This window comes from Pyxicephalus adspersus, chromosome 4 (assembly GCF_032062135.1).
Source record: "Pyxicephalus adspersus chromosome 4, UCB_Pads_2.0, whole genome shotgun sequence".
Lineage (NCBI taxonomy): Eukaryota > Metazoa > Chordata > Amphibia > Anura > Pyxicephalidae > Pyxicephalus > Pyxicephalus adspersus.
Genome location: NC_092861.1, coordinates 87308936 through 87332366, shown reverse-complemented (window position 1 = coordinate 87332366; position 23431 = coordinate 87308936). Strand labels below are relative to the sequence as shown.

Genomic DNA, 23431 nt, shown 5'->3' with positions numbered 1-23431 from the left:
CACATATATAAACAAAAAAAAAAACTTAGGTCTTACCAGCTGCCCTAATATGCCAACAAGCCCACTAAATATAGCAATTGATACTGCTACCTTCTGTTGTTAGTGCACGCGTAAACTGGGGGTTTACAGCATCCTAATGGGTAATTGGGAGGCACTTCAAACTTCAATAACTTGTCATTACATTTTACAATTTATCCTCAATAAACTTATGTAATACTGCACCTAGGTTGATCAGGTTTCTGCTAAATTTGCAATGAATGTTTGGTCTTTTGCCTGTAAAATGTCTATGTTTTAATTTGTGCTAATTAGCCAATAATAATAATAATAATAATAAGACACATGAATACTAGGTAGTAGACACCCTATCCAGTTTAATATAGTAGTATCATTCATTCTAACACTCAATATCACAAGAAAATTTAAAAAAACTGCTTAGTGTCCACATGCCTAGTATGTATAGCAAAAGTGTGCACTTTTTAAAAATATTCTGTATTCTTTTTAATATATGTACCTTATGCCATTCTCCATCATTAACTTTTTGTGGAACCATTGTGGTGGTATCTCCACTTCCAAGATCATATCTAAAGTGAGCCATCCCATCTTTAATCTGAACAGTGGCAAAGTCAGCATGGTTGATACGAGCCATATAGAACAGCAAGCCTGAATCGGCGGTAGTCCGTAGTTCAAGTTCTATGGAAAGTCTGTAAATGTAATACAGAAAAATAAATTGCTAGAATACTATGGCACAATAACTGAAAAAAGTCAAAAGGGAAAAATATAAAATATTTTAACTCACTTATTTTTTACTTTTGTGTCGTCAAATGCAAATGCCATATGACTGTTCCTGGATAGGCCAAACTGCTTTCCTCCTATGATAATCTCTGGCTTTCTCTCAGCTGCACAGCCCTTTAAGTAAAAAACAGACACGTTCTTTACATTTCTATCTGTGGTTTGTACCATTTTATAAGAAAATTGGGTCTGATTGACCATTAAGGTTATCATTTACTCCTTTAGCGGACTCCAAGACTATGTATGCCTTAGGAAAACAAAAATAAAAAGCATTCTAATGTTTGAGATGTATATTTATACCATGTTGCTGTGGACTTTAAAGAGCATGCTTTGAGTTGAGAAAAGCAGCAGGATCATTAGTGTTATTTGGCTGTCAGAAGACTAATAGCATAGTGATATAGAAGTTTTTCGGTAATGCCGCAAAAATAGATCTGTCTGTTTCCAATCTTTAAAGGCAGTATACAGACAAAAATAGATAGAGAGATTGCTGCATCATTTACTAGCTAAACATAACACCAATGTGAATCCTAAAACTTTTGGGAAAACCAACAAATGATTATGACTATGTATTAAAAATGAAAACCTGGTAACTCTTTATGTGAAAACAAATACTTAACGAGACCCCCATCACCAGGCCATTAACCTCAACAAAAATCTTTCCATAGGAATATACGTGCATTTAATATAGCTTATGCACATTATTCGCTTGTCTACCTTGTTTAGATATGCCCTATACCTGCTGCTAGGTGCCACCATTCAAGTGTAGTATTCCTTACTCTTCTCTTGGCTGCAAAGTTATGTAGGTTGGTGGGAGGTGAAGATGCTGGGTCAATACAGATAGTAAGTAGACCCCTAGAAGGGAAGAGGGCTATGATGTACAAGGAGACATAGACTGCTTGGAATTTACTCCCCTAGAGTTGTACAATTTTTTGAGCAAGGTGAAAGGCAAATTTCAAATGAAAAAAAAAATAATTTATGGAAATGAAAAACAAAAACTTAAATAATTTTTTTGTAATAATGTTTTTATCTTCATTTTGGTTGATGACAGGGTCTCCTAAAATATCAACTTCAGTCAAAACTTTTCGTAAATTCACTGTTTGTACAGATTAGAAAAAGGGATTTAAGCAAGGAGGGGTTAGAACATCTCTGTATCTTTCTGTCTCAGATACACTTGAGTCCTATAATATTTTGTTCTTATTTCAATGGAACAGGAAATACAAGGAAGTCTCCTTACTGAGAACACAGAAACCGTACGATTCTGACACTTTATTAAAAACTATGAAAAAGTTTTGGCTTAATTGTGACTTAATTATTTAGCAAAATGTATAAGGAAACATTGCTAACAACTACACACACCCCATAAAGTTTAGATTTCTAGGTTATCTTGTCTGAAAAATTATAGAAAATATGAAAAATCAAGGTTGAAAGGCCTAATATTTTTTTTCTAAATTAAATATTTGTGACTAGTCATAATAATATTTTTATTATGCAAAAACATTTTCTTATAGGTTTTGTATATCTGATTAATCAACACACAATTCCAAGCTAAAAAGGGAAAAGCTTTTAAGGAATAGTTATGGTTCTTCTACATTTAGGGCACTTGCCATTCATATGACATCATTACAAACAAGTAAAAGCATGAAGCATTTTAATTCCTTAATTTTAAGGAAATTTTAATTTAATATTAAATATTTTGTCAGCAAAAGTTTTGTGAAGTGTTTTTAAAATTCTACATCCTTTTTAATATGGGTATCAATTCCTCCTTGAGGATTGCACAAAGCACTGATAGTAAAAGGAAGGATGTGGACTTGAGGTTATGTCTGGTCAAAAAAGACATACTTTTGTAACTTATTGTGACATACTTTGTAAATCTAGGATTGCATATATTTGGTATGTCAGACCCACCTTAATATTACAATTTTTCATTAAATTGTTAAGGGCAACAGAACTATAGTGTTAGCTGTGCAAACCTAGTAAAGAAGAAATAAGTTAGCTTGCTTAGAGCAGTAACTGGCTTCTTTGCTGTGAATAAAGGAAAAGAAAAAATCATACTGTACTAATCTATATATTATTTATGTTTAAATAAATGCTATACCAAAGCTGTTTTTTATATATTGTCTATTTATGGAAAAATCTGCAGTAATGGCAATGTGTGTTAAGACACTGTTCAGGTTTTAAAAGCTTCCATTTTGTCATACCAACAAGCAGGATGTAAGAAGGCAAAGTTAAATGTCTTAAATAGTTCAGTTGCTGCTAAAATTACCCAAGCCTGTGCTGTCCAGTGGCCAATCATATGGCTTTTGCTGGGACATTAGTTTGTGATCTTTTTTAAATCAGTTAACAGGACTCAAGACAGTTTATGAGCACCTCTGCATGAACAGTGGGTATAGGCTTGATTTATCAAAAGACTCTCCAAGACTTGGAATTGATCTAGTATAGGATTAAATACATGTGCCATTTAATAGCAAACTATTTAAAAAAAACTATTTCATGTTTGCTGGATCCCCTAGGTTCACCCACGGTAGTTTTATTTTCTCCAGTCTTGAGAAGCTTTAATAAATCAGGTTTATTGTCTTTGCTCCCTAGATTAAATACATATTTATAAATACATATTTATAAATACATGTTTTTCACAATCTCTGCTTACACAAATATTACATTTTTTGTGTACATGTCTACTCTTTACTGGAAGAATCCTATCTATGTTCCTTATTATGCAGCAACATTCCCTCCTCTTCCTCTCAGGCCTTTATATTACCATAGGAGCCAGTAATTTCATCTGAAATGAATTTCTCTTTTAAAATATAAAATGTACATTGTACTATTTTTTTGCACAGCGGTGCATTATATTAGATCTGTATATCTCAAAATAAAATTGTATAATATTGCATTTTACCACATTCATTTTTCCTTTTCAAGCATTTTTCCTTTTATTTTCACCTGGAGATTTTGCCAGTAACATACATGTCCTGTCCTAGGGTGACAGCTCTCACTTACTGCAATGTATCTATGGGGAAGCAGCATTGTCATCCTGCTCTCCTGTTTTGGACTTCAAACATCTCTACCCATCCTTAACTCCATAACACACAGGGATGAATTTTACTGATCACAGAAGATAGTTTGGAAAGATGATTACATTATTTTTTTCCCACTACACTTCCCTACAATGATTATAAATTTCTATCAGGATGAACATATTTACCTGCAGAACATGTTCCCAGTCTAAAAAAATGCAGCCAACACATCTAAGGATTTTAGGCTGTAATCTATACCAATTTTGTTCTTGGTTTTAGATATAGTTTTAAATACATATATGGTCTCTGTTTATAAAACAGACATTCTGACACCTAACAACTCTGACATTCTCTCAAACCATTCCTTGTGGGAATAATCTACTGCCATTGAAACACAAGGACCTGGAAGATTATCATGAGGAAATGTTTGATGGAATGTCTGATTCTCTGTTTTATAAATAGAGCCCTATGTATTGTCACCTGCACTTGATGAGGTATATTAGGTACATGAACTGAACTTGATTGTACCAAGCTGCAAAACTAAAATCAATACAGTAGTGATACCATAGAACATGTATCCATGCCTTGTTCTTAAGGTTTAGTAGCAGAACTATAGCAATAACAGTCAATGCAGCTACCATAGGTACTTGTCCTTTAATGAGCACCTTCCTGTAGCAAGCATTACAATGAGCCCTATTAAACCTAGTTATAATGTATGATGTGCATTCAGTGCTTGTTACAAAACCCAGATTTGTTATATAATGCTATTCTTCATAGGCTGCCAGAACAGAGAAGCTATTCGCCCCATTACAATTTATTTAATGTCTAATCTAGACCTGCACTGACATCTGATCTCAATGCCATGATGTCTAACTGGATGGCAATAAAGGAGCCCAGGAATCTTTGTGTACTGTAAAAATGGAAGCTTATGATGTACAGCATAATAGATGTTACATAAATGATGGACAGAAGTCAGCAGGGTTAATGTTTGACCTGAAACAACTACAGAAATCCCTAAATTTTCTTTGGTATAAGCCAGTAAATATACATTCATGGTGTGAAATGATTTCACAAAATCATATTCATCTAAGCATGGTGCTAATGTACACTGGTAAAATAAATCAACAGGAACGCTAGGATACATTTTCATTTCCTTTGCTAAAGAAAACGGTGAAAGAGAATGATTGCACATTGAAGTAGTCCTGTCACATGCTGTATTATAGAATAAATAGGAATAAAAGAATGGAGGAAAGAGAAATGATTAGTTTTGTAGTAGTGAAAATGATAGAGAACCACGTTAAGCAGGTAAGAAGTAATGGATACCGTTGAAGAATCAAGCTCATCTGTGATATTGGCACTCTTCACTTCAGTGGTTTCAGGCTCCTATGGTGCAGCAAATAAGCAATTGTTAGAATTGCATACATTGTAAACAAAACCCATAACACATCTAGCCCTTAAAAAACATAACACAATTGTGTTCTTTATCAATACTTGTTATACATTCTCAATATTGAGCAGCCATATTATTTTTACTCATGTTATTAGCTTTTAAACAAATGCAGAACTTACAAATGTGTGTCTGCCTTTAAAACATTATAATAGTAGCCATCTATATGGCTATAATATGGCTATAATATTATTTAATAGATGTTGCAGAAAAAATATGAGCAAAATACTAAACACTTATTCATATTAAACAGTTTTTAAAAGTAAGGAAAAAGAACACTTGTAAATGTATTTCATTATTTTGACATCAAAGATGATTGATATTCATTCCTTGTTTTAATAAATTGTAGGTAGCTTCATGCATACTACACACAATATAAATAAACATAGTGATCAGTAAAAAGTGGCAGATCAATAAATAGGTATATGAAAGTTTGTTTGCAGATGTGAGAAATAACCATTGAACTATTATATCCCTTCTCTGCTTGGGACTGCTTGGAAGCATGAAAGAGGAAAAAGACTGCTCTATGCCATCTGGGACTTCTGGTTATTGATGTGCATGAATAGAACTGATGGTTAGAAGGAGCAATCAGGCAACTTCGAAAGCTAAGACCTTTTAGCTAAATGTAACCAGCACAAAGTTTTGATTTTGATTTGCCCTAAGTGAGTATGAGCTAAACACAGAGGGATCACTTTGACATAGATGGACCGCTTGAAAATACATTGCAATATATGCAAATTAGGAATTCCTGTTTTAATGTAAAAGTTTGCTATAAATATATTAGAGTGTATATCACTGTACAAAGAAGGTTAATTTATAATTTTCATGTGTTATATGTGGCAATATTCCATCAATATTCCATTTATACATAGTTTCAGATGGTACTATATTATGCATGTGCACAGTTCATGTTCCTTCTTATATTGTTAAATAATTCAGAAAGTCCTCAATAGCTATAGCAGAGACTTACAGATAGCTTACAGATAGTCAGGGCCGTTTCTCTTTTTTTTTTTTTTGGGGGGGGGGGGGGCAGATCACAATGTTTGTTGTCTTCCATATATTTTAAAACCATTTGGAAAGTCCTCTTTCAAATATAAGGTTTTGTTAATTAAGTTCACCCTTGTCACTTTCATTTTCAAACAAATAGAAGTCCCTCATTCTACAATGAGAAAGATTATTCACAAGTGGAAAACATTTAGGACTGTTACCAATCTTTCCAGACATTATAGACTACACTGGTCTCAGCATGGTACTTGTTAAAAAAAAAAAGTTTATTGAAAGTACAAATAGAAAAACACTGAATAAGTACTTGTGTGGAATAGTTGCCACATGAAAGCCTCTAGAAAAGGGTATATTTTATTTTTCTCATGACTGTATATACAGTGACAGGTGGTATTGCAGAGCAGACATGCACTGTTGATGTTCCTCAATATTTGTTGAGCCATTTGGGATGTCCTAATAATATGTATGGCAAAGGGTTCAATCTAGATACAGTGACAGATGGTACTGTTGTGGGGAACAGTTTAGGTTTCATGATAAAGCCATATTGCAAAAGACTTGTAAATTAAAACATATACAGATGGTCAACATGAAGGTAGTCTCCAGCACAGCCCTTTTCCAGACTAGTAAGAATAAAGTTGTATTGTCACATTACCCTACACAGATTTATGTATAAAGCCATCTCATCTTTCTGCTTTACAAATATCCATAGGATGTCTGAAATGTAATAATTTTTTTTTTTTAAATACCATGAAAGGAGGCCACTTTTTAGCTATCACATCTGTATTATTTGCAGTCAACAAGAGCTACTTCATTCCTTAAGAAAATTGGATTATGTTCATAGTCTTCAAAACCCTGCATAAAATATTATTTCTGCACTGCAACCCAAAAGAAACATTTTTACCATAACAAGATATCTATTTGTGATACTTGTACAAAACAGATTTAGGTATAAAATGGGTTTGGTAAATAAATAATTCTTACCCCATTTTGCCTAAATAAAGACCCACACTGTGCTAAAATGGCATACCTAGCAATTTGTGACACCTGGGATAGAGCTTTTTTATATATGCTGTGCTACATGACAAGTTTTATTTTAGAAATATTAAAAAAAAGACTATTAATAATAATGACCAGAAACTGCAACTGTATTTTACCATCATTCTGGTGATCCATGTATTGCCCCCTTTCCCTGGTGGTTGATAGGGAAATCAATACCCAGGAGGGTCCCTAATTTAGCTGTTAGTGGAAAAGTATCCCTCATTGGTGATCAATGTATTTTCCCCTGACACTAGTAATTAAATGAAAATAAGAACCCCTTAATTTTTGGGGTTGGTACAAAAATTTCCTTTACAATGATGGTCCTTGGAGTAGTGGTCCCGATCTAGAGACTAGATGGAAAATGCCCTCTATTGTTTGCTGGAGGACAAAAAAAAAAAAGAATGCCCAACAAACTTGGTAGTTAGTGGGGTGATAGCATTTTACCTGGGTGCGTATTATAAAAAAGTACTTTATATTGCTGGAAAAATACCCCTTTAATTGATGGTCAGTGGAAAACAGAGATTCTTACAAAGGTGGTTAGTGAAAAGTCTTAAACAATGGTTGTAAGTGGGAAGAATTCCCCATACACTGATGGTCAAAAAAAAAAAAAAAAAAACAATAGCCCCATTATATTGTCACCAAGTGAAAAAATGTCCTCTTACATTGGTGGCCATTGTCATATCCAGGCACAATGGGCCTGATTTATTAAAGCCATCCAAGGCTGGGGAAGATACACTTTCATCAGTGAAGCTGGGTGATCTGGACCAGAATTGAAAACATTTCTTAACAAGTAGCTTGTAGGAAATCCATTCCAGGTTTGCTGGATCATCAAGTTTCACTGATGAAAGTGTATCCTCTCCAGCCTAGGAGAGCTTTAATAAATCAGGGCCAATGGCACTATGTAAAAAGAAATGACCCCTTGCAGGCAGCTTACAAGATCTTTGGTTAGTGATGCTGATGCTGGAACTATGAACATGAAATCATTATGCCTAAATGGCCTGCATGCTAATAGACCCATGTCAATGCCCTACCCTACCACTCTACTGCTGCTCTAAACACAGGGAGTTTACGAACAAATGTTACTCAGAAGCATCTATTATGAGATGTATGTTACTTTAAATTCACCAAAAATTTCTTGCACATGCTATAAAAGCAAAACTTTACCCCATGACATAGTAGTTATTTTTATGTGTTTTTGTTTACTCTTAAATTTTCTTTTATTCTGCACAGGCTTTGAAGAGAATATACATGTATGGAACTTGAAGCTCTATTTTAGTTATCTATACTAGACAATAAAGTATCCACATGCCAACCGTTCTACTTTCAATTCATGCAACATGCAAACATAAACTTCATGCACAGAACACTGCCAACTTGTTTTTCTGTTGTATCAATAAAGTTATCTTCTACTTTAACCGTGATCAAGTTTTTAACACAAGTTTAATGTAGCTGCTAGAAGCTTTAACTCAGCAGTTGGGCATTTGAGTCAATTCTATTAAATCATTGTATGACTTTTTTATTAATAAAACAACCTTACGTTTCATGGGGTGAAATCAATTCTGTGTTCAGCAGGAATAGATTAAATGTATTTCAAGCGCTTTTATTTTTAATGAAAAGAACATTTGACAATATCAACACATTTCCAGCCACGAGTGGACGTCACATACACTAACGTGTGCTCTTCAATTACTCACCTTAAGTTGTTTAACTCACAGCACTGATGCACAGATAGTGAACAAATACATTTATGTATGTTATGTGGTATACTATATATAATATATAGAAGAAATCTTTCTTAACATGAATTATCAGCACCAAATTTCAACAAACTTACAGTTGGTGAAATGAAAGGTGGAAGAGCTGGTGTGACCTTCGGTGAAGTGGTTGCTTCAGGCTGAGGAAGGACAATTGGTTGAGTGACATTTTTCTCTTTGTCTTCTTCAAGGATACTGTCTGGCACTAGAGTAGGGCACCGTCCAATATCTGCATTCTCAAAGGATACAGGCTGAGCAAAGTCAATTGGCCTAGAAGGACATACAAAATAATTATTATCATGTATATATATATATATATATATATATATAGGATTTCTAAACAGTTCATTTCTTTATATTACCAGTTTTTAAAGTGTTATTTATCCATCAAGGAAGGAAAATAAATGTTGCCAATATTGATGTCTTTCCATTTTATGTCACTGTTCACTGGAATAAGAATTGATAAAAATCTCCCCAAACAGGGCCACAAAAATTATATCATTCGGAAAATGCTATCTTTCTCTGTCTTCAATAATTTGAGTGAAGTAAGATTTCCTGATCAGCAGCCCAATGAGTCCTATGGGATTCCTTGATCCCAATTAGGTTTGAACCTGCCTTTTCTCTCACTTCCCCCAACAAGTAAACAGAAAAAAGAAAAAGTTTACAGAATTATTTGGGTAAATAGCCAGTTTATTGAACCATATCTAAAGGTAATAAAGATGATTTTCCAAAGGAGATGAAAATCTTCACTCAATACAACGCATGTGAATATTCACTTGACTTATCCAAATATGTAAAAAGCAAATCCTGTTCCATTATTTTATTTGCATATATTTGGTATTCAAACTGGAATTTGCTGATTGTATATATGAAGTGAATGTGCACACAATTTGTGTAAAGATTCCCTCTTAGTTTGTCACAGTATGCTTTCCGCACCAAAAAAAAAAAAAAATGCTTTCAGTTACTACCGCAAACTATCAAATAGTTTAAAGGCTTTATGAATTTATCAAACTATTTCTTACTGACATCTTACTATGTAAAACAAAAATAAAATACTGATTAGACTTTCTGTAAACGTAAATGTTATTTACAAACAACATTACCAACATGTTTTAGACTACATTTCAAATTTTGCAGGTGCTTCAGGAAAACAAAGGAAAATGTGGTAAAGCAACACTTAAGTGGCAGTTATGAGTTGACTGGGACTGCTAACATCACATCCAAGACAGCAACACCCATCTGCAGTCTCAGGGCTTATGGGTGTCTACACAAGGGAGGGTTTCACTGGTGAATACCATGAATTAAATATGTATGATTCACATTTACCTTAGAGAAATATTTTATTTGAGAGTTGATGCTTAGGCTTAGTTTAAATTAGATGAAGAGGTATAGTTTTGTTAGGGTTAAGTTCATTGTAAGAGGTTCATTTTTGTGTTAGAATATGGGATAACAATTTTTAAGAGTGGGTTAAGAGTTCAGTAATGGTTAGACTGTTAAGAGTTAATACTAAGGACTAGGTTATAGATATGATTTACAAAATACAAATGCTTGAAGATATGGGTTGTCTTACACTGCATTGATGAGAAGGTTCCATATGCATCCTTCAAATGGTGGGATACCCTTGAACATTGTGAACTGAGCATCAGATGGTATGCCACCTACAAAGAGCTTTTTCACGCTTATAGAATGGCCTGCTGGCAGTCTCAATGTCTGACTTTTATCCTCATCCACTTGTACAGTAAAGACACTAAAAATAAAATACAGAAAAAGTTACTGTGTGATTCACAAAGTGTATTGTAATATACTATCATATGTTTTCTTGCACTGCAAATAATTTTAACTCCCTAAAGTCTTTGGTCTGGGAAACTTAAAAGCTAATTGCTTTTATATTAACCAAATTAGAAAAACAACCTGTTGCATAATGCATTCCTGCTTTGAAAATGCTTTTAATGCTGATTCCATCTGTTTTGCATATACTCTTTAGGAAATGAAAATGACTTTGGTATAGTAGAAGCTTTACACAGCATTGCTAAGTTACATGATTACACTCAGCTGGCTTTAAAACAGCATGGGAGATACATCTGCTTGGATTATTATATCCAAAAGTAAGCGGCTTCCATTGTCACTGAATGACAAATCAACATGCTGCTGAATATTCACACTGCAGGAAGCAAAGCTAGATGTACATTGGATGTAAAATGTGATAAATTTACAGATACCTTTAGAGGGCAATACAAGCAACCTTGCTCATGTAGGAAAAGTAATTGCATTGTTCTCTGTTCTATTAACTTCATAGTTTAGATAAACAAGAACAGGATGTTCTTTTCATCCCAAACTCTGGCTAAATACTGGCATTAGAAATGTAGTGTTTTTCTCAAGATATTATAGCTACGTACTCATTTAGAATGCATGAGAAAGAAGTTATTCTAGCGAGTTTACTAGGCAGTGGGAGTATAATCATTGCAATTTTGTCTACTTAACAATGCTCTTTATTATAATCATTCTTTAAGTAAGGGCGATTGTTTAAAACAAAATCAAGTTCATGCAAAAAAGTAACAAAACTGCAGAAATTTATTTCAGTGTTCTGTGTAAGTGTGTAAAACTACTATTTAAAGAGCATCCCCAGGAGCCATCATAAAAGTGGCCAAAAACACTAGCAAGTTTGTTCACATTTCTTATTTATAATTAAACAGATGAATGCTAGCACCAGATTTTATCCATGATCACCCTTCATTCTTCAATGCTGTTCTTGAAACATGTCCATTTTTAATGTGATCTTTTTATTCAGTCCATGAAACTGTGTTACAAATTACCTAAAGGTTGCTAAAACTTGTGACAAATACTTTTGCTTGGTATCATATCTAACTAGATCTAAAAACCTTAACTTTTCCATCGGATATATTCCATTACTAAAAAGAACAGACACAGATATAAGCATAGCATTGAAAATCAAGCATACATCATTGACTTTAATCCTGCCAAGAAAAGTTCAAGGCTAGTGCCACTTACTTTCTTGATCTTTCAATCCGGATAGAGTGTTCTTTGCCATCATGAAATTCTCCCTTCTCAGGTCTAATGGTTATTCGATGGATTTCTTTAGGTCCAGGGATAGAAACTTCCAATCTCCCTTTTCTTAAAAGAACTGCATAGAATGCCTGAAGCACAAAGAATGAAAGCTAGTTTGAGAAAAAAACATCTTTCCTATGACTGATCTCAAATAACTGCTGGTACAATAGCAAGAGAAGTGACACACTAGTCTACTGTTTTCTCTCAGGGTGTAGGGACTTCAAATTGCAGAAAGCCATGTCTTACAGATTTTTTTAAATGTATCAAAAATATCTAAATACAGACTATTTATTGTTCAACTGGTATTTTTTTTAGTTCTGCACAGCTAGCATTAAGATTCACAAACACCCAGACACTGCTCTGCTAGGAAAATCACAACTTCTCATAAAACTTCCATGATGCCAGAACAGATGTGATTGGGATGGTTCAATGTCAGCGAAACAAGCTGGAAATGTAATGAAGAAATGTATCTGGATGATCTAAAAAGTGTGTCACTTACCTGTGTAATGTGACAGATGTGTGTAAATACCACATTTGTCAGTAAGGAATTTAACATGACTTAAAAATATAGCATGCAATATATTACCTGTCCACTTTGCCTGCGTTTCCTTCTCGGTGAAACAAGATTTCCACCATTCCCAAGTAAAATCATTCCAGACTCATTTTTGGTGCTAAATGACAGTGTGATTTCTGTTCCAGGGTCCAGTGACACTGGTGGCACTTCTATGTATCCAGGCTTTTCAAAGCTTACTACATATACTCTCTAAAAAATAAGAGCCATAAATACAACATTAAATAGGAAGAAGCCCTTCATTTCTCATTTATAGGCTGATACGGAACAGTTTGTGCTCTAAATTATTCTTCAAAAAAGTACATACAGATTAATGTTTTAGTTACAGCTGTGAAATACATTCATCATTACAACCTCTTTCCTCTTTTGGGCATTTTTTTTATTACATAAAAGTACTTTTTTTTATTAAGCTTTTATGCTTACAAATGCAGTAAAAAAAACAAAAACAAAAACTGATCGCAATATATGTAGATTTAATTTAACATTTAATGCAGGTGAATCATGTTCTGCAATTTAATGGATAAAATTAGAGGGATCCTAACTAACAACCCAGCAGGATCCCTCCAATTTTGTCCCTCCAGGAAATACCTTGCTCAACATTACCAAGCTTTGATGAAGGGGAACCTTTTAAAACCACCAAAATGTGTTTGCTTTTTTTGAACTTGGATGTTTTACCTTCTACTTTTGACCCAGCAGTACAAACTGATAGGGCTGCAAACCCTTCCCCACTCCCAAACTGCATTTAATTAAGTTCAGATGGTTGAAATCAGCACAGATTCCCCTCATTCATTAGGCTAAATAAATACCAATAAAAAATGATAATTAACTTAGATAAGTGAATTAACTTAGTGAAGTGAAAAGATAAATTAAAACCATTAAGCTGAGGCGTACTATACATGGTATATATGATTTTACATATATGCAATTTATATATATATATATATATATATATAATTATTTAATATATATAATTTTAACTAACATTGAAACAATAATCTCTATACACGTTTTATTTTCAATCTCTAAATACTTACACATGTTCAATAATGGTTTGAGTTTGGCTGCTATTTTCGACTATCCATATATAATATCCATATATAATATCCAAACATTCTACACATTTTACACTATCCATATTGTTTGCAACCCATATTGCATTGTAATATTTCAATTTAAAATAAAATCAGAAAAAAAGGAAACAAATACATATTGCTGGAATTACATTATTTTGTGTATATTGCATACAACTTGATTTGAAGTGTAATTAGGATGTCTGCTTCAATCAGGACACATGACAACATTTACCTTATTATTTGTTGCTTATAATAAAATTGTTTTATAGTCTTAATCAGGAACTAAAACCATGAACTACTAGAAATGATCTCAGCTGAATAGCATACAGGTAATATTATAATGCAATAAACATGTTGTGTACAAAATGTAACAGGATTATAAATCTTTCTGTTTTCCTTCTAGAAGGTAAGAGAGAGGAACAACTTTAATTAACTGTCACAATGGTTGCAGGTTTATGTTAACTTAAATTTACCTGGAAAACTATAGGCTCATTTAAAGGAAAGAAATCCTATAAAATAAAAAATTATGCTAGAATATGCTAAAGTTTGACTTTTTTAGTTAAGTACATTAAACAAATGATCAAATAATGCAAGCTACTCTTTTACATCTACACAATCTTAGTGTATATTCTCGTAACATGGCAATTTCAGAGAAAAAGAGTTCACCTTTCAGAGAACTTTTTTAGCCTCTCCTGATATACAGTTAGGTCCAAAAATATTTGGACAGAGACAACTGTTTTCTAATTTTGGTTCTGTACATTACTACAATTAATTTTAAATGAAACAACTCAGATGCAGTTGAACTGCAGACTTTCAGCTTTAATTCAGTGGGTTGAACAAAAAGATTGCATACAAATGTGAGGAACTAAAGCATTTCAGAGGCTCATTACAGTACCTCATGCTTCATGAAGTAAAAAATAACACCCTCTTCTTTTATTATTTTTTTTACCTAAAAAAATATTTTGTTTGTATAAGTTGTCCCAGCAATGGAAAAAGCTTTAGTTACCTGTATTACCTGTGTAGATGATTATTTCTCAAATGTATGACTTACTGTGGCCTTTTCTACACTGTGTTTCTGTGTTTTAGAGAGACAATGATTTTTCTTTTTTCATGTCAAAGGTGTCCCTTTGACATGATCTGATAACTAATGAAGGAACTATCAAGCAAAAGGATAGGTACAGAAAACACAGAATGTATGAAGTAGAAGTGGTAATATCCTTACACTACAAAACCTCAACTACAACTTCCTCACAGCAAGAGCAGCACAGTAGCGACATCATCATATTTAACATCAAACCTCAGGAGGCTAGCAGTTACAGGCAAGACTGCCTAAGATCCCATCATGCAGATATAAAGCTATGAGGTTTGAGGTAGAGGACTACCATCTTTTTAGAAAAGCAAGACATTTCTTTCTTTTGTCAGAGGTGCCCCAATAATGAGTAGTGATCTGATAACTGATGGGTGCTAAATAAAAACACTGCTAGAGAAGTAGAACATTTGCAGATCCACATTGGGGGAGGTAATATTTATACACTACAGGACCTCAGGCACAACTGTGACCCCACCAAATCTCATCAGGCAAGCAGTTTAAGTTAGCTTACTACCAAGACACGGGAAGTGTACCGTTTAACAGAGAATGGGTAATTTCTCAGTGTGCTCCTTAGGCAAAATAAGCATTATTTACCCCCCTATACATAGCAACTTTGCAACATAGCAATTTCTCTACAACTCTGAGTTGTTTTTGTTGTAAGTGCAAGTCCTTTTTTACAGCAACCTTAAATAACACAGCATAACATAACTATTATCAAACTATTGGGAAAGCATTTGATTTTCATATTTCATGTTAAGCTTACATTGGAAAGAAACTTAAACCTGCAGTGCTTATGATATCTGTTTTATTATACTCAATGTTTTCAATCTGTAAATAGAATTTCTTTTCCTATCGATATGTGTTCATACACAGCATGTCTCAATCAGAGATGAAGTAATTGGAACAATGTTTGTACCAGTTTTGTAACTGTGCTGTCACAGGGCTTTTGATCATCATGGAAGCATTTTTTTTACAAAAACATGTTTCCAAACATGCTGGAAGGACTGTTTATGACTAATAGCTGATCATACCTTTTTTATAAAAAAAAAAGAAACAGTATTTGTTAACATTCGCTAGAAAAATTGGTGGAAACCTGCAAGGATCCCAACAGCAAGCAACTGATTCAAGGACAGATGTCTCTTTCTTTCTGTTGGTTGTTTTTTCCATCTATATAAGCCATCAGTATAGTGTTTCATTTATCATTTACTGTATTAAACACTGGGTATAGTACATATATACATACTACAAACTAATAAAAATTTTACACTTTGTGATGACCCAGCCATGCACTGGGCCAGACAATCAGATGGAGATAAAAAGAACGAATTACGTTATTAAGTCCACTGCAGAGTACAAACAAGCAGTCTGAAATACATCATTTTATCATTTTGTTTTGTTTAAAAGTCAGTAAAGCTTTAAGGAGCCTTTATTATTGCTGCATGCAAGTTTTATATAGATAAGATTTGTGAGTAAGGCCAAAACTCAACATCCTCACTATAAACAGAGGAACATTTTTAAATGCATTTTAAATGTGACAACTATATATTTGTCAGTGTTAAATATGACTGTTCCCTGAAAGCAAGACTGTTAAGTCACATTGTTTTGTACAGTGATATATAACAGACTAGTGCTTTTAACCACAATTGTCAAAAGTCATTAATAGGTCATGGTTTAAAATGATTTCCTATAAAATAGATTTAAATAAATGTAATTACATTTGGCAGCAATTATTCTATTTTCACTCAAATAGGGTATGTTATAAAGGAAAATTATAGCTCAGGAAATTTTACTTATTATAGAGAAGGCACTGAAAACATTTTTAAGTACATGTTTAGTTTAAGGCTAAGAATGAATAATACAGAATACATCTTTATGAAATTAAGCTTTCAAATTATACAAAGGAAGTCAGATTCGTAATGCTTTTTGCTTTGCCAAATACAGGAATGTAAAAAAGGACATCAAATCAATAGGAAAATCTTAAAATCTGATATGCTGATAACAGAAAATGTCCTACAATTTTAGGTTTGCAAATCAACTACAAAATTAATGAAAAATTCAGTCACAATAGGGCTGATTTATGAAATGTGGCACCAGCAAAAACTTTTCAGTGGGGTTGATTTTCTAAAGTAGTTCAAGCTGTGTACAAAGTAAAGTAAAATAAAATTCACTTTGCAAAGATTACCTGATAGCATGTAATGAAAAATATAAAAAAAAATAATTTTGTCTTTTACATGGCTGGATGGCCAAATCTCATTCACCAAGCTAGGTGAATGAAACCCTGATAATTCACTTTGCTGAACAACTGGCCTTTTTTGTTTTTGTCATTCACTCTCAATTACTTTGTCAGTTTAGTATAGAAAATAAAGATTAAAAGTTCCTTGACTTAGGTATAGGGGCATGACTGACCAATAAAAGATAAATCTACTCTTCTACAATTCTGCCTAATAGCTATTTGTACTTGTTCTTTCAGCAGGTCTAACCTAAATAAACGAAATATAACTGAAAAAATACAGATAAATAAAGAGGTCATCTTTTAACAGTGCCTTCTAGTTAAAGTCAGGATCTGCTGCCCCACGAGCAATGAACAATTAGAATTGCATGTTCAAAGATACCAGCCCAAATAGTGAAAAGTCAAAAGTTCTCTTTGCTACAGGTATGTTATTTTAATCACTAGAACTGCCCTATATAATATAATATATATTGGAGTGGTCCTTTAAATCTACTTGTGAATGCCGTATGTGCAACACTTGCATAATAACATGACTGTATTTACTATGAGAGTGTTTGTGGGCCAATGGCTAGGGTAGTAAGGTTAGGGCCTCAACAATTACTAAATGTTTAGTCTCTAAATTTGGAGAGTAAAGAGCTAGGTAGATGTTCTCAAGCCAGCAAATTAGAATGCTCTATCTGATTTGCAGCTTTTAATGTGCAGCCTCAGAAATTTACAGGGTGTATTGAAATCATAGCAAGCAAATTTTTTTGTATAGGAGAGGTGCCTGAGCAGATAAGACTAAAGTTGAAGTTTGAAATATAAAGTCAATATAAAGATGTCAAGACATAAAACAGGTAATAAGGTAAAATGATTATAAGCATACCTCAAGTGCACATCCTTTGGTTAATCCTATGTATTCGGAGCTGCTTAGTAAGTTGTATGGTGTTCGGGAGATCTCAATGTCCTTTAGACATCCAGAATATTTATTTAAGCTAACCTCTGACCTAAAAACAAAAAGGAGAAAATACATTTTTTATTAATGTTACACAAAGCAAGTAGTTCTCACTTATGTATTTTATGAGATGTATTTGATATATGTATTTGTCACCCAAATTACTGAGCATTCTTCATTTCCTGATCACGGCAAAACTGGCAAGCCTTGAAAGTGAGAACATTTTATCAGGTGGCATTATTCTAAGGTAGGTGTGTGTTTTTAGGATTTTTCCTTGCATTTGTCACATATACCCAGTGCCCCTTTCGTCCTCTTATACCTCCCTATCCTCTGAGAATGATAGAAGTCTGGCTGTCGGGAAATGCTTTGACTTGAACTTTGAATTCATGAACCTGGAAAGAGTATTGATATAAAAAATATGAAACTTTTTTGAAACTCATTTAGTGGAGTTCTTCCAGGTACAACCAAGAAACTATGGTTTTCAGAAGAAGGTCAGCAACAACAAAAGCTCCTATATTTTTCTTATGCCAAGTGCCTGAAAATCAAATAGAGTGTTAGTAAGAGTGTCATCTTGTAGAAACATATTCTGTGTTCCTTTGTACTAAGACAGCAGTAGAACCATGATTACCAATCCAAAAATACAGTTTCATAACCTCTTGTTTATGCTTGAATTTTCCCTTCCCTACTTAGGTGCAAGTACAGCACACATGACCATCTCTGCCCGCAGTCCACTAAACAAGATGCAGCAAAAGCACTGCGTACTTTTTCAGTACGTTCAGTAAAATGTCTTTTTATCACACAGAAAAGTCCATTGATCACCCCAACTGGTATTCTCACTCTTGGACGTGTAATTGTAGTTGTATCTTTATGATTAAACCTTTGTTGGTTGACAAGTGAGGATTTCAAGTGGGCTAATCACAAGACTTTTCCACATGATAAAAAAAATATTTTAATAGAACCTGGTGTGTGGTATTTTCTTAGGAGGAAAATAATTAAACTTAAAAAATAATTTAGACATTTCAGAGATTTCCAAGCCACTTCATCAGATCTGAAACTTGGAAGATTCAAAAGCAAAATTCTTACTATTCCTTATGGTACTAATGGCACTGTTATTAAATTTCTCTCAACATGTAGCATTTAACTTTTAAGTTTATTTCTCCAAAGAACTTCTTGCAAAGGAAAATATATCTTGTGGAAACAAAGGCTGTCGTTTAGGATTAAGGCAATAAAACGTGTCTGTTATGAATGGCTCAGGTACCTATTCATTGTTTAGGCTATTCAGAGTTTTTCCTTATCACAGAAGAACCTTGACAATTCAAATTTCCTTTTTAATAAAACAAACAGCAGAACATAGCGTGTATCTGAAGAGAACCATATTCATATCTAAATCAATTATTATCTGCCTTCCTTGGTGAAAGCATTTGAAAGTGCTCTAATTTTAACTTTGAGATTTACTTTTTATGAAACTAAGAAGCTAGCAACAGAGATGTTTTATTTAGTTCAGTGCTTAAAATAATTTAGTTTTTTTAAGCAATATAATTCATAACACATTTTTAATACCAAAAAAGATCAATATACAATGTCAATATATGTTGTAGCAGATGGTATTTGTTTCTGAGGAAATACAGTAAATAATTGCTCCACATCACTGCTCAAAACACCAATGGAAATAAGAAGGAAAGGTAGTTTAAATCCTAATAAAATTCAAATCCAAGACTAAATTTTCAAAGGCATTGTGTTACAGGAGGATAGAAGGGAAACACAAAAAGTAGTGTACAGTATCAGATATGAAATGATCTGGAGTAGCGCTACAGCAGAAGAGGAAGTTACCTATCTTCAAGACTTATTTCAAGCAATCTGTGTACTGCATCCAATACAACCAAGTTTGATAGTAATTCCCTCAGTTATCATAACTAATATTTTACTTTACATTCCCATCTATTCCTAAAAAGCTAAATGCAAATGCTGAAGTCTAACAGTTATGAGTCTAGGACATTTAAGAGTTATGTCAAGTGCTATGCAGGTATTTATTAAAACAGAGCTATGGGGTTTCCAATAATGTAAACTGCAGTCTTTTAGTTTCCCTGCAAAGCCCTACAAAATCATAGTGATCCTGCAAGAGAAGTCCTTCTAATACAGCTCCGTGTGATGGTGTGCCAATGATTCTACACTTTTTCTGTTATAGAGCAGAATGCCCACTCCTATTTTGGCTGTGCCTTCTTGTGTGGAATGTGGAGCAAGTGGCATACAAATAAAGACAAACCTGGCTTCCATAAAGAGCTTTTAGTTGTTTGTCAGTATTGGTAACCATATTTATAATGCTTCAAAAAAAACACACATTTTTATTGGAGAAGGGCAAAAATTTCTGAAGTTGGTATGAAAAGGGTTCTGTGAACATTCCTAAAAAATCAATAGCCTAAGAACATTTGGTCCTAACAGAAAGTCTTAAACCATTACACAATACAGAAAATTGTTTCTACTGAATCAGTTGTTATCTTGCTTGATATTTTAAACAGAAAACCTATGGACAATTCTAATTCCATAAATTGAGCACTGTGTCCATTAGCAGACCTCATACATTTCTGTCTTAGGTTTTCCCCCAGTGATATGTACCCTCCAAAACTTCATTAGTGACTATGCAAACTTTCTCAGATTTGCTTAACTATAAACATGTTTTTTTTCTGCTGCACATCTTTATCAGTTGTTTAGGTTTTCATGAGAAATGAAGGAATTGTTTAATTATATTATATGAGAAATAGCGGTATACAGGGGTACAGAGGGGCATAGGGGAAATCACTTAAATCCCTCAAAAAACAATTAAAGTTAAACAATTAAAAACAATTAGAGTTAAGAGTACTATGCCAAAAAGTATGTGCGGTTCTTTTTTTATAAGTAACTTTTTTTGTTTTATTGCTAAGCGATTTTATACAACTTTTTTTATTTCATAAATGAAACCTACCACATAAATGTATTTTATTTATCAGAACTATAATAGGGCAATAAATTAAACCACATTAAAATACACAAGCAAAAACATGGTGTTCATTACTATTCCAGTGTCTCTTTAAGACATCTTTTGATTCTGTATCTGCCAAAATGTAGAAAAGAGGACGAAAAAAAAGAGGTTTTAGTTCCAAAATGTTCCAGTGAATCAATAATTATGTATTGATACCATGTTGGTTTCATACATAATATTATACATTCATAATTTGACATATATCTAGTCAAGCTCTATTTTCACCAGACTGAAGTATATATGCTAGACAAAATAGTTCCAACTATTTGAAATAAGTAACCGTATTAGTCTTATGCAAACCCAACGTGTTTCGCCTCACAAGGCTTCCTCAGGGGAATGTTGGCTTAGGGACTATACGGTTTTTAAGTAGTTGTGAAAACATAAACGTAAATAGTCAGCTTGCTTGGCGTGACTGCATGGCGCCAGTACACGCGGCTGAATCACATTTGGATGTAAGCTGAGGGAGATGTGAACATCATCTACCTCTCGTCTCCAGCACTCCCTCTGGTAGTAGCGAAAGGTGCCAGAAGGCCACATGGCTTCCATCTTTCACCTGACCCTCCCTATATAAGGAAGTGACTGGCAACAGGAAGTTGCCTGAACAAGGAGTTACTTTGGCACTGCTTCCAGGTCCCTGTTGTTTGATCCTGTTGTTCCTGATTATTTGTGTATCGACCTCAGCTTGACCTTGACTACTCTTGATCGCTGCCTGCCCTGACCTCTGGCTTGTCTGACTACTCTTTTTCCCTCGTTCTGGTACCACGCCTTGTTCCTGCCTGTCAGCAGTCCCCTGTCGTCAGCAATCCCCTGCCTGTCAGCAGTCCCCTGCCTCTGCATGCATGGGGGTCGCAACCTGGCAGTTGCCTGCAGTGCAACACCCTCACCTCTAGAGACTCTGGTGAAGACCGGGCAGCTGCTTAGACTCTGCACCCTGTGCACTTCTATGCCAACTGAGCTGGTGACACAGAGGGTCTACCATCCTGCCTTGCAGCACCATGACACAGCCATTATGCATAGTCAGTAGCCTGCACTATTCCATGCAACATATTCTGTCATTTGGTGTTCTAAAGCATAAGCATTATTTCTCATAGGAAGGATAGCATGAGGAAACTGGGATTCCCTGGCCTGCATAATTGCATGTTCACAAAAAGGAATTTTGAGAAGTCTATGTCAATCATAGTGCTTTGCATGGGAAAGGCTTTCTGAGCAGCACAGCATGGATGAAAATTAGAGGCAATGCTGGATAACTGTTGTAGATGCTATTAAGAGACATTCTGTCCGGAGAGGATGCTGTGCTTTGCTATTTTATATTTTAGATACAATAACTATTTTGGTCTCTTCAGTTATTTTCTGTTATATCTGTGTTTTTTTGAAGCAAAATTTGGAAAATATATTTATCACTAGCTTGACATCTTAATGTAGTTTGTTGTTAAGGCAGTTTTCTCTTTGCATCTGTTTTACTATGTCATTATTCAAGGAGAGGGAGACATAGGCAAATTTTTCTCTTGTTAAGTATTTTGAAGATTACTATTCATTATTTCTCACATGGAAGCTAAAATAAAAATAAAAGGTAACGGGATATATTTTTAGAACATGAAAATAATGCTGTGACAAGTTATACATTATTATGCTTCTTTTGTTTTAAACAGTATTTTTTTAGTAACATTTTTGCTAGTACATACAGTTCTAGTATCCTTCATGAGGTCAAAACAAAGAACTGTAGCTAGGGCCTCTGTAAAATGGGTTAGGAACTATGGAGAATTCCAAGTAGAGGTCCATAGGACACCTTAGTCCAGTATGGGAGATAGCAGGGAGTCATCATCATAAAAATATATAAAAAGTAATAGTAAAAGTAGGTAATTAGACCAAGTCAAGCCTAAAATTAGGCTCCTATAACCATGGAGACAGTCTCATGTTGAGGGCATTCTATGGGAGCGCTCAGTTGTCCTCTTTGTGGGAGAGGAGGTGGGCCCTCTTGGAGGACCTCTTGGTGTACAAGGGGGTGTCACGGTCCCTTCTGTGACTGAAGTTATAGGATCTGTGGGACAAGCTGCATGTGAGGTTATCTGACAGTCTCTTTGTTTTTACTTGTTTCTGTGTTGTTGTTTGTAATGACCACACCCCTTGTATCAGCTGCAGCTGGTGGTCATTACTGCTCCTCTATTTAGTCTGCCCTCACACTGCATGTGATGTGGTTGATATTCACTGCTGGGATGTGAAGAGCTGGTGTGTTGTCCTATCCAGAGTTCCTGCTTATATATCTGCTATTAACCACCTAGCCGTTAAGCCCGACCTTGGTACGGGCAAAAAAAAAAGGCTAGGATGGTTAAGCCCGTATTTTTGTCACATGCTTACCTCCATGGTCCCGCTGCACATCCAGCGTCGTTTTCCTATTCCAGCGTCGTCC

The 23431-nt window shown here is 34.3% G+C and overlaps 1 protein-coding gene across 1 annotated transcript in view; it reads right to left on the bottom strand.

Annotated features, from left to right (window-relative positions):
- LAMA2 (laminin subunit alpha 2) overlaps positions 1-23431 on the bottom strand; it is a 405950-nt gene that overhangs the window by 9241 nt on the left and 373278 nt on the right. Inside the window, exons 52-59 of the mRNA XM_072410219.1 lie at positions 17940-18060; positions 12697-12873; positions 12054-12199; positions 10615-10791; positions 9125-9314; positions 5127-5186; positions 797-906; positions 512-701 (exon numbers count right to left, since the gene is read on the bottom strand). Coding sequence (XP_072266320.1) covers positions 512-701; positions 797-906; positions 5127-5186; positions 9125-9314; positions 10615-10791; positions 12054-12199; positions 12697-12873; positions 17940-18060 — 1171 coding nt within the window. The remainder of the gene's footprint in view (positions 1-511; positions 702-796; positions 907-5126; positions 5187-9124; positions 9315-10614; positions 10792-12053; positions 12200-12696; positions 12874-17939; positions 18061-23431) is intronic.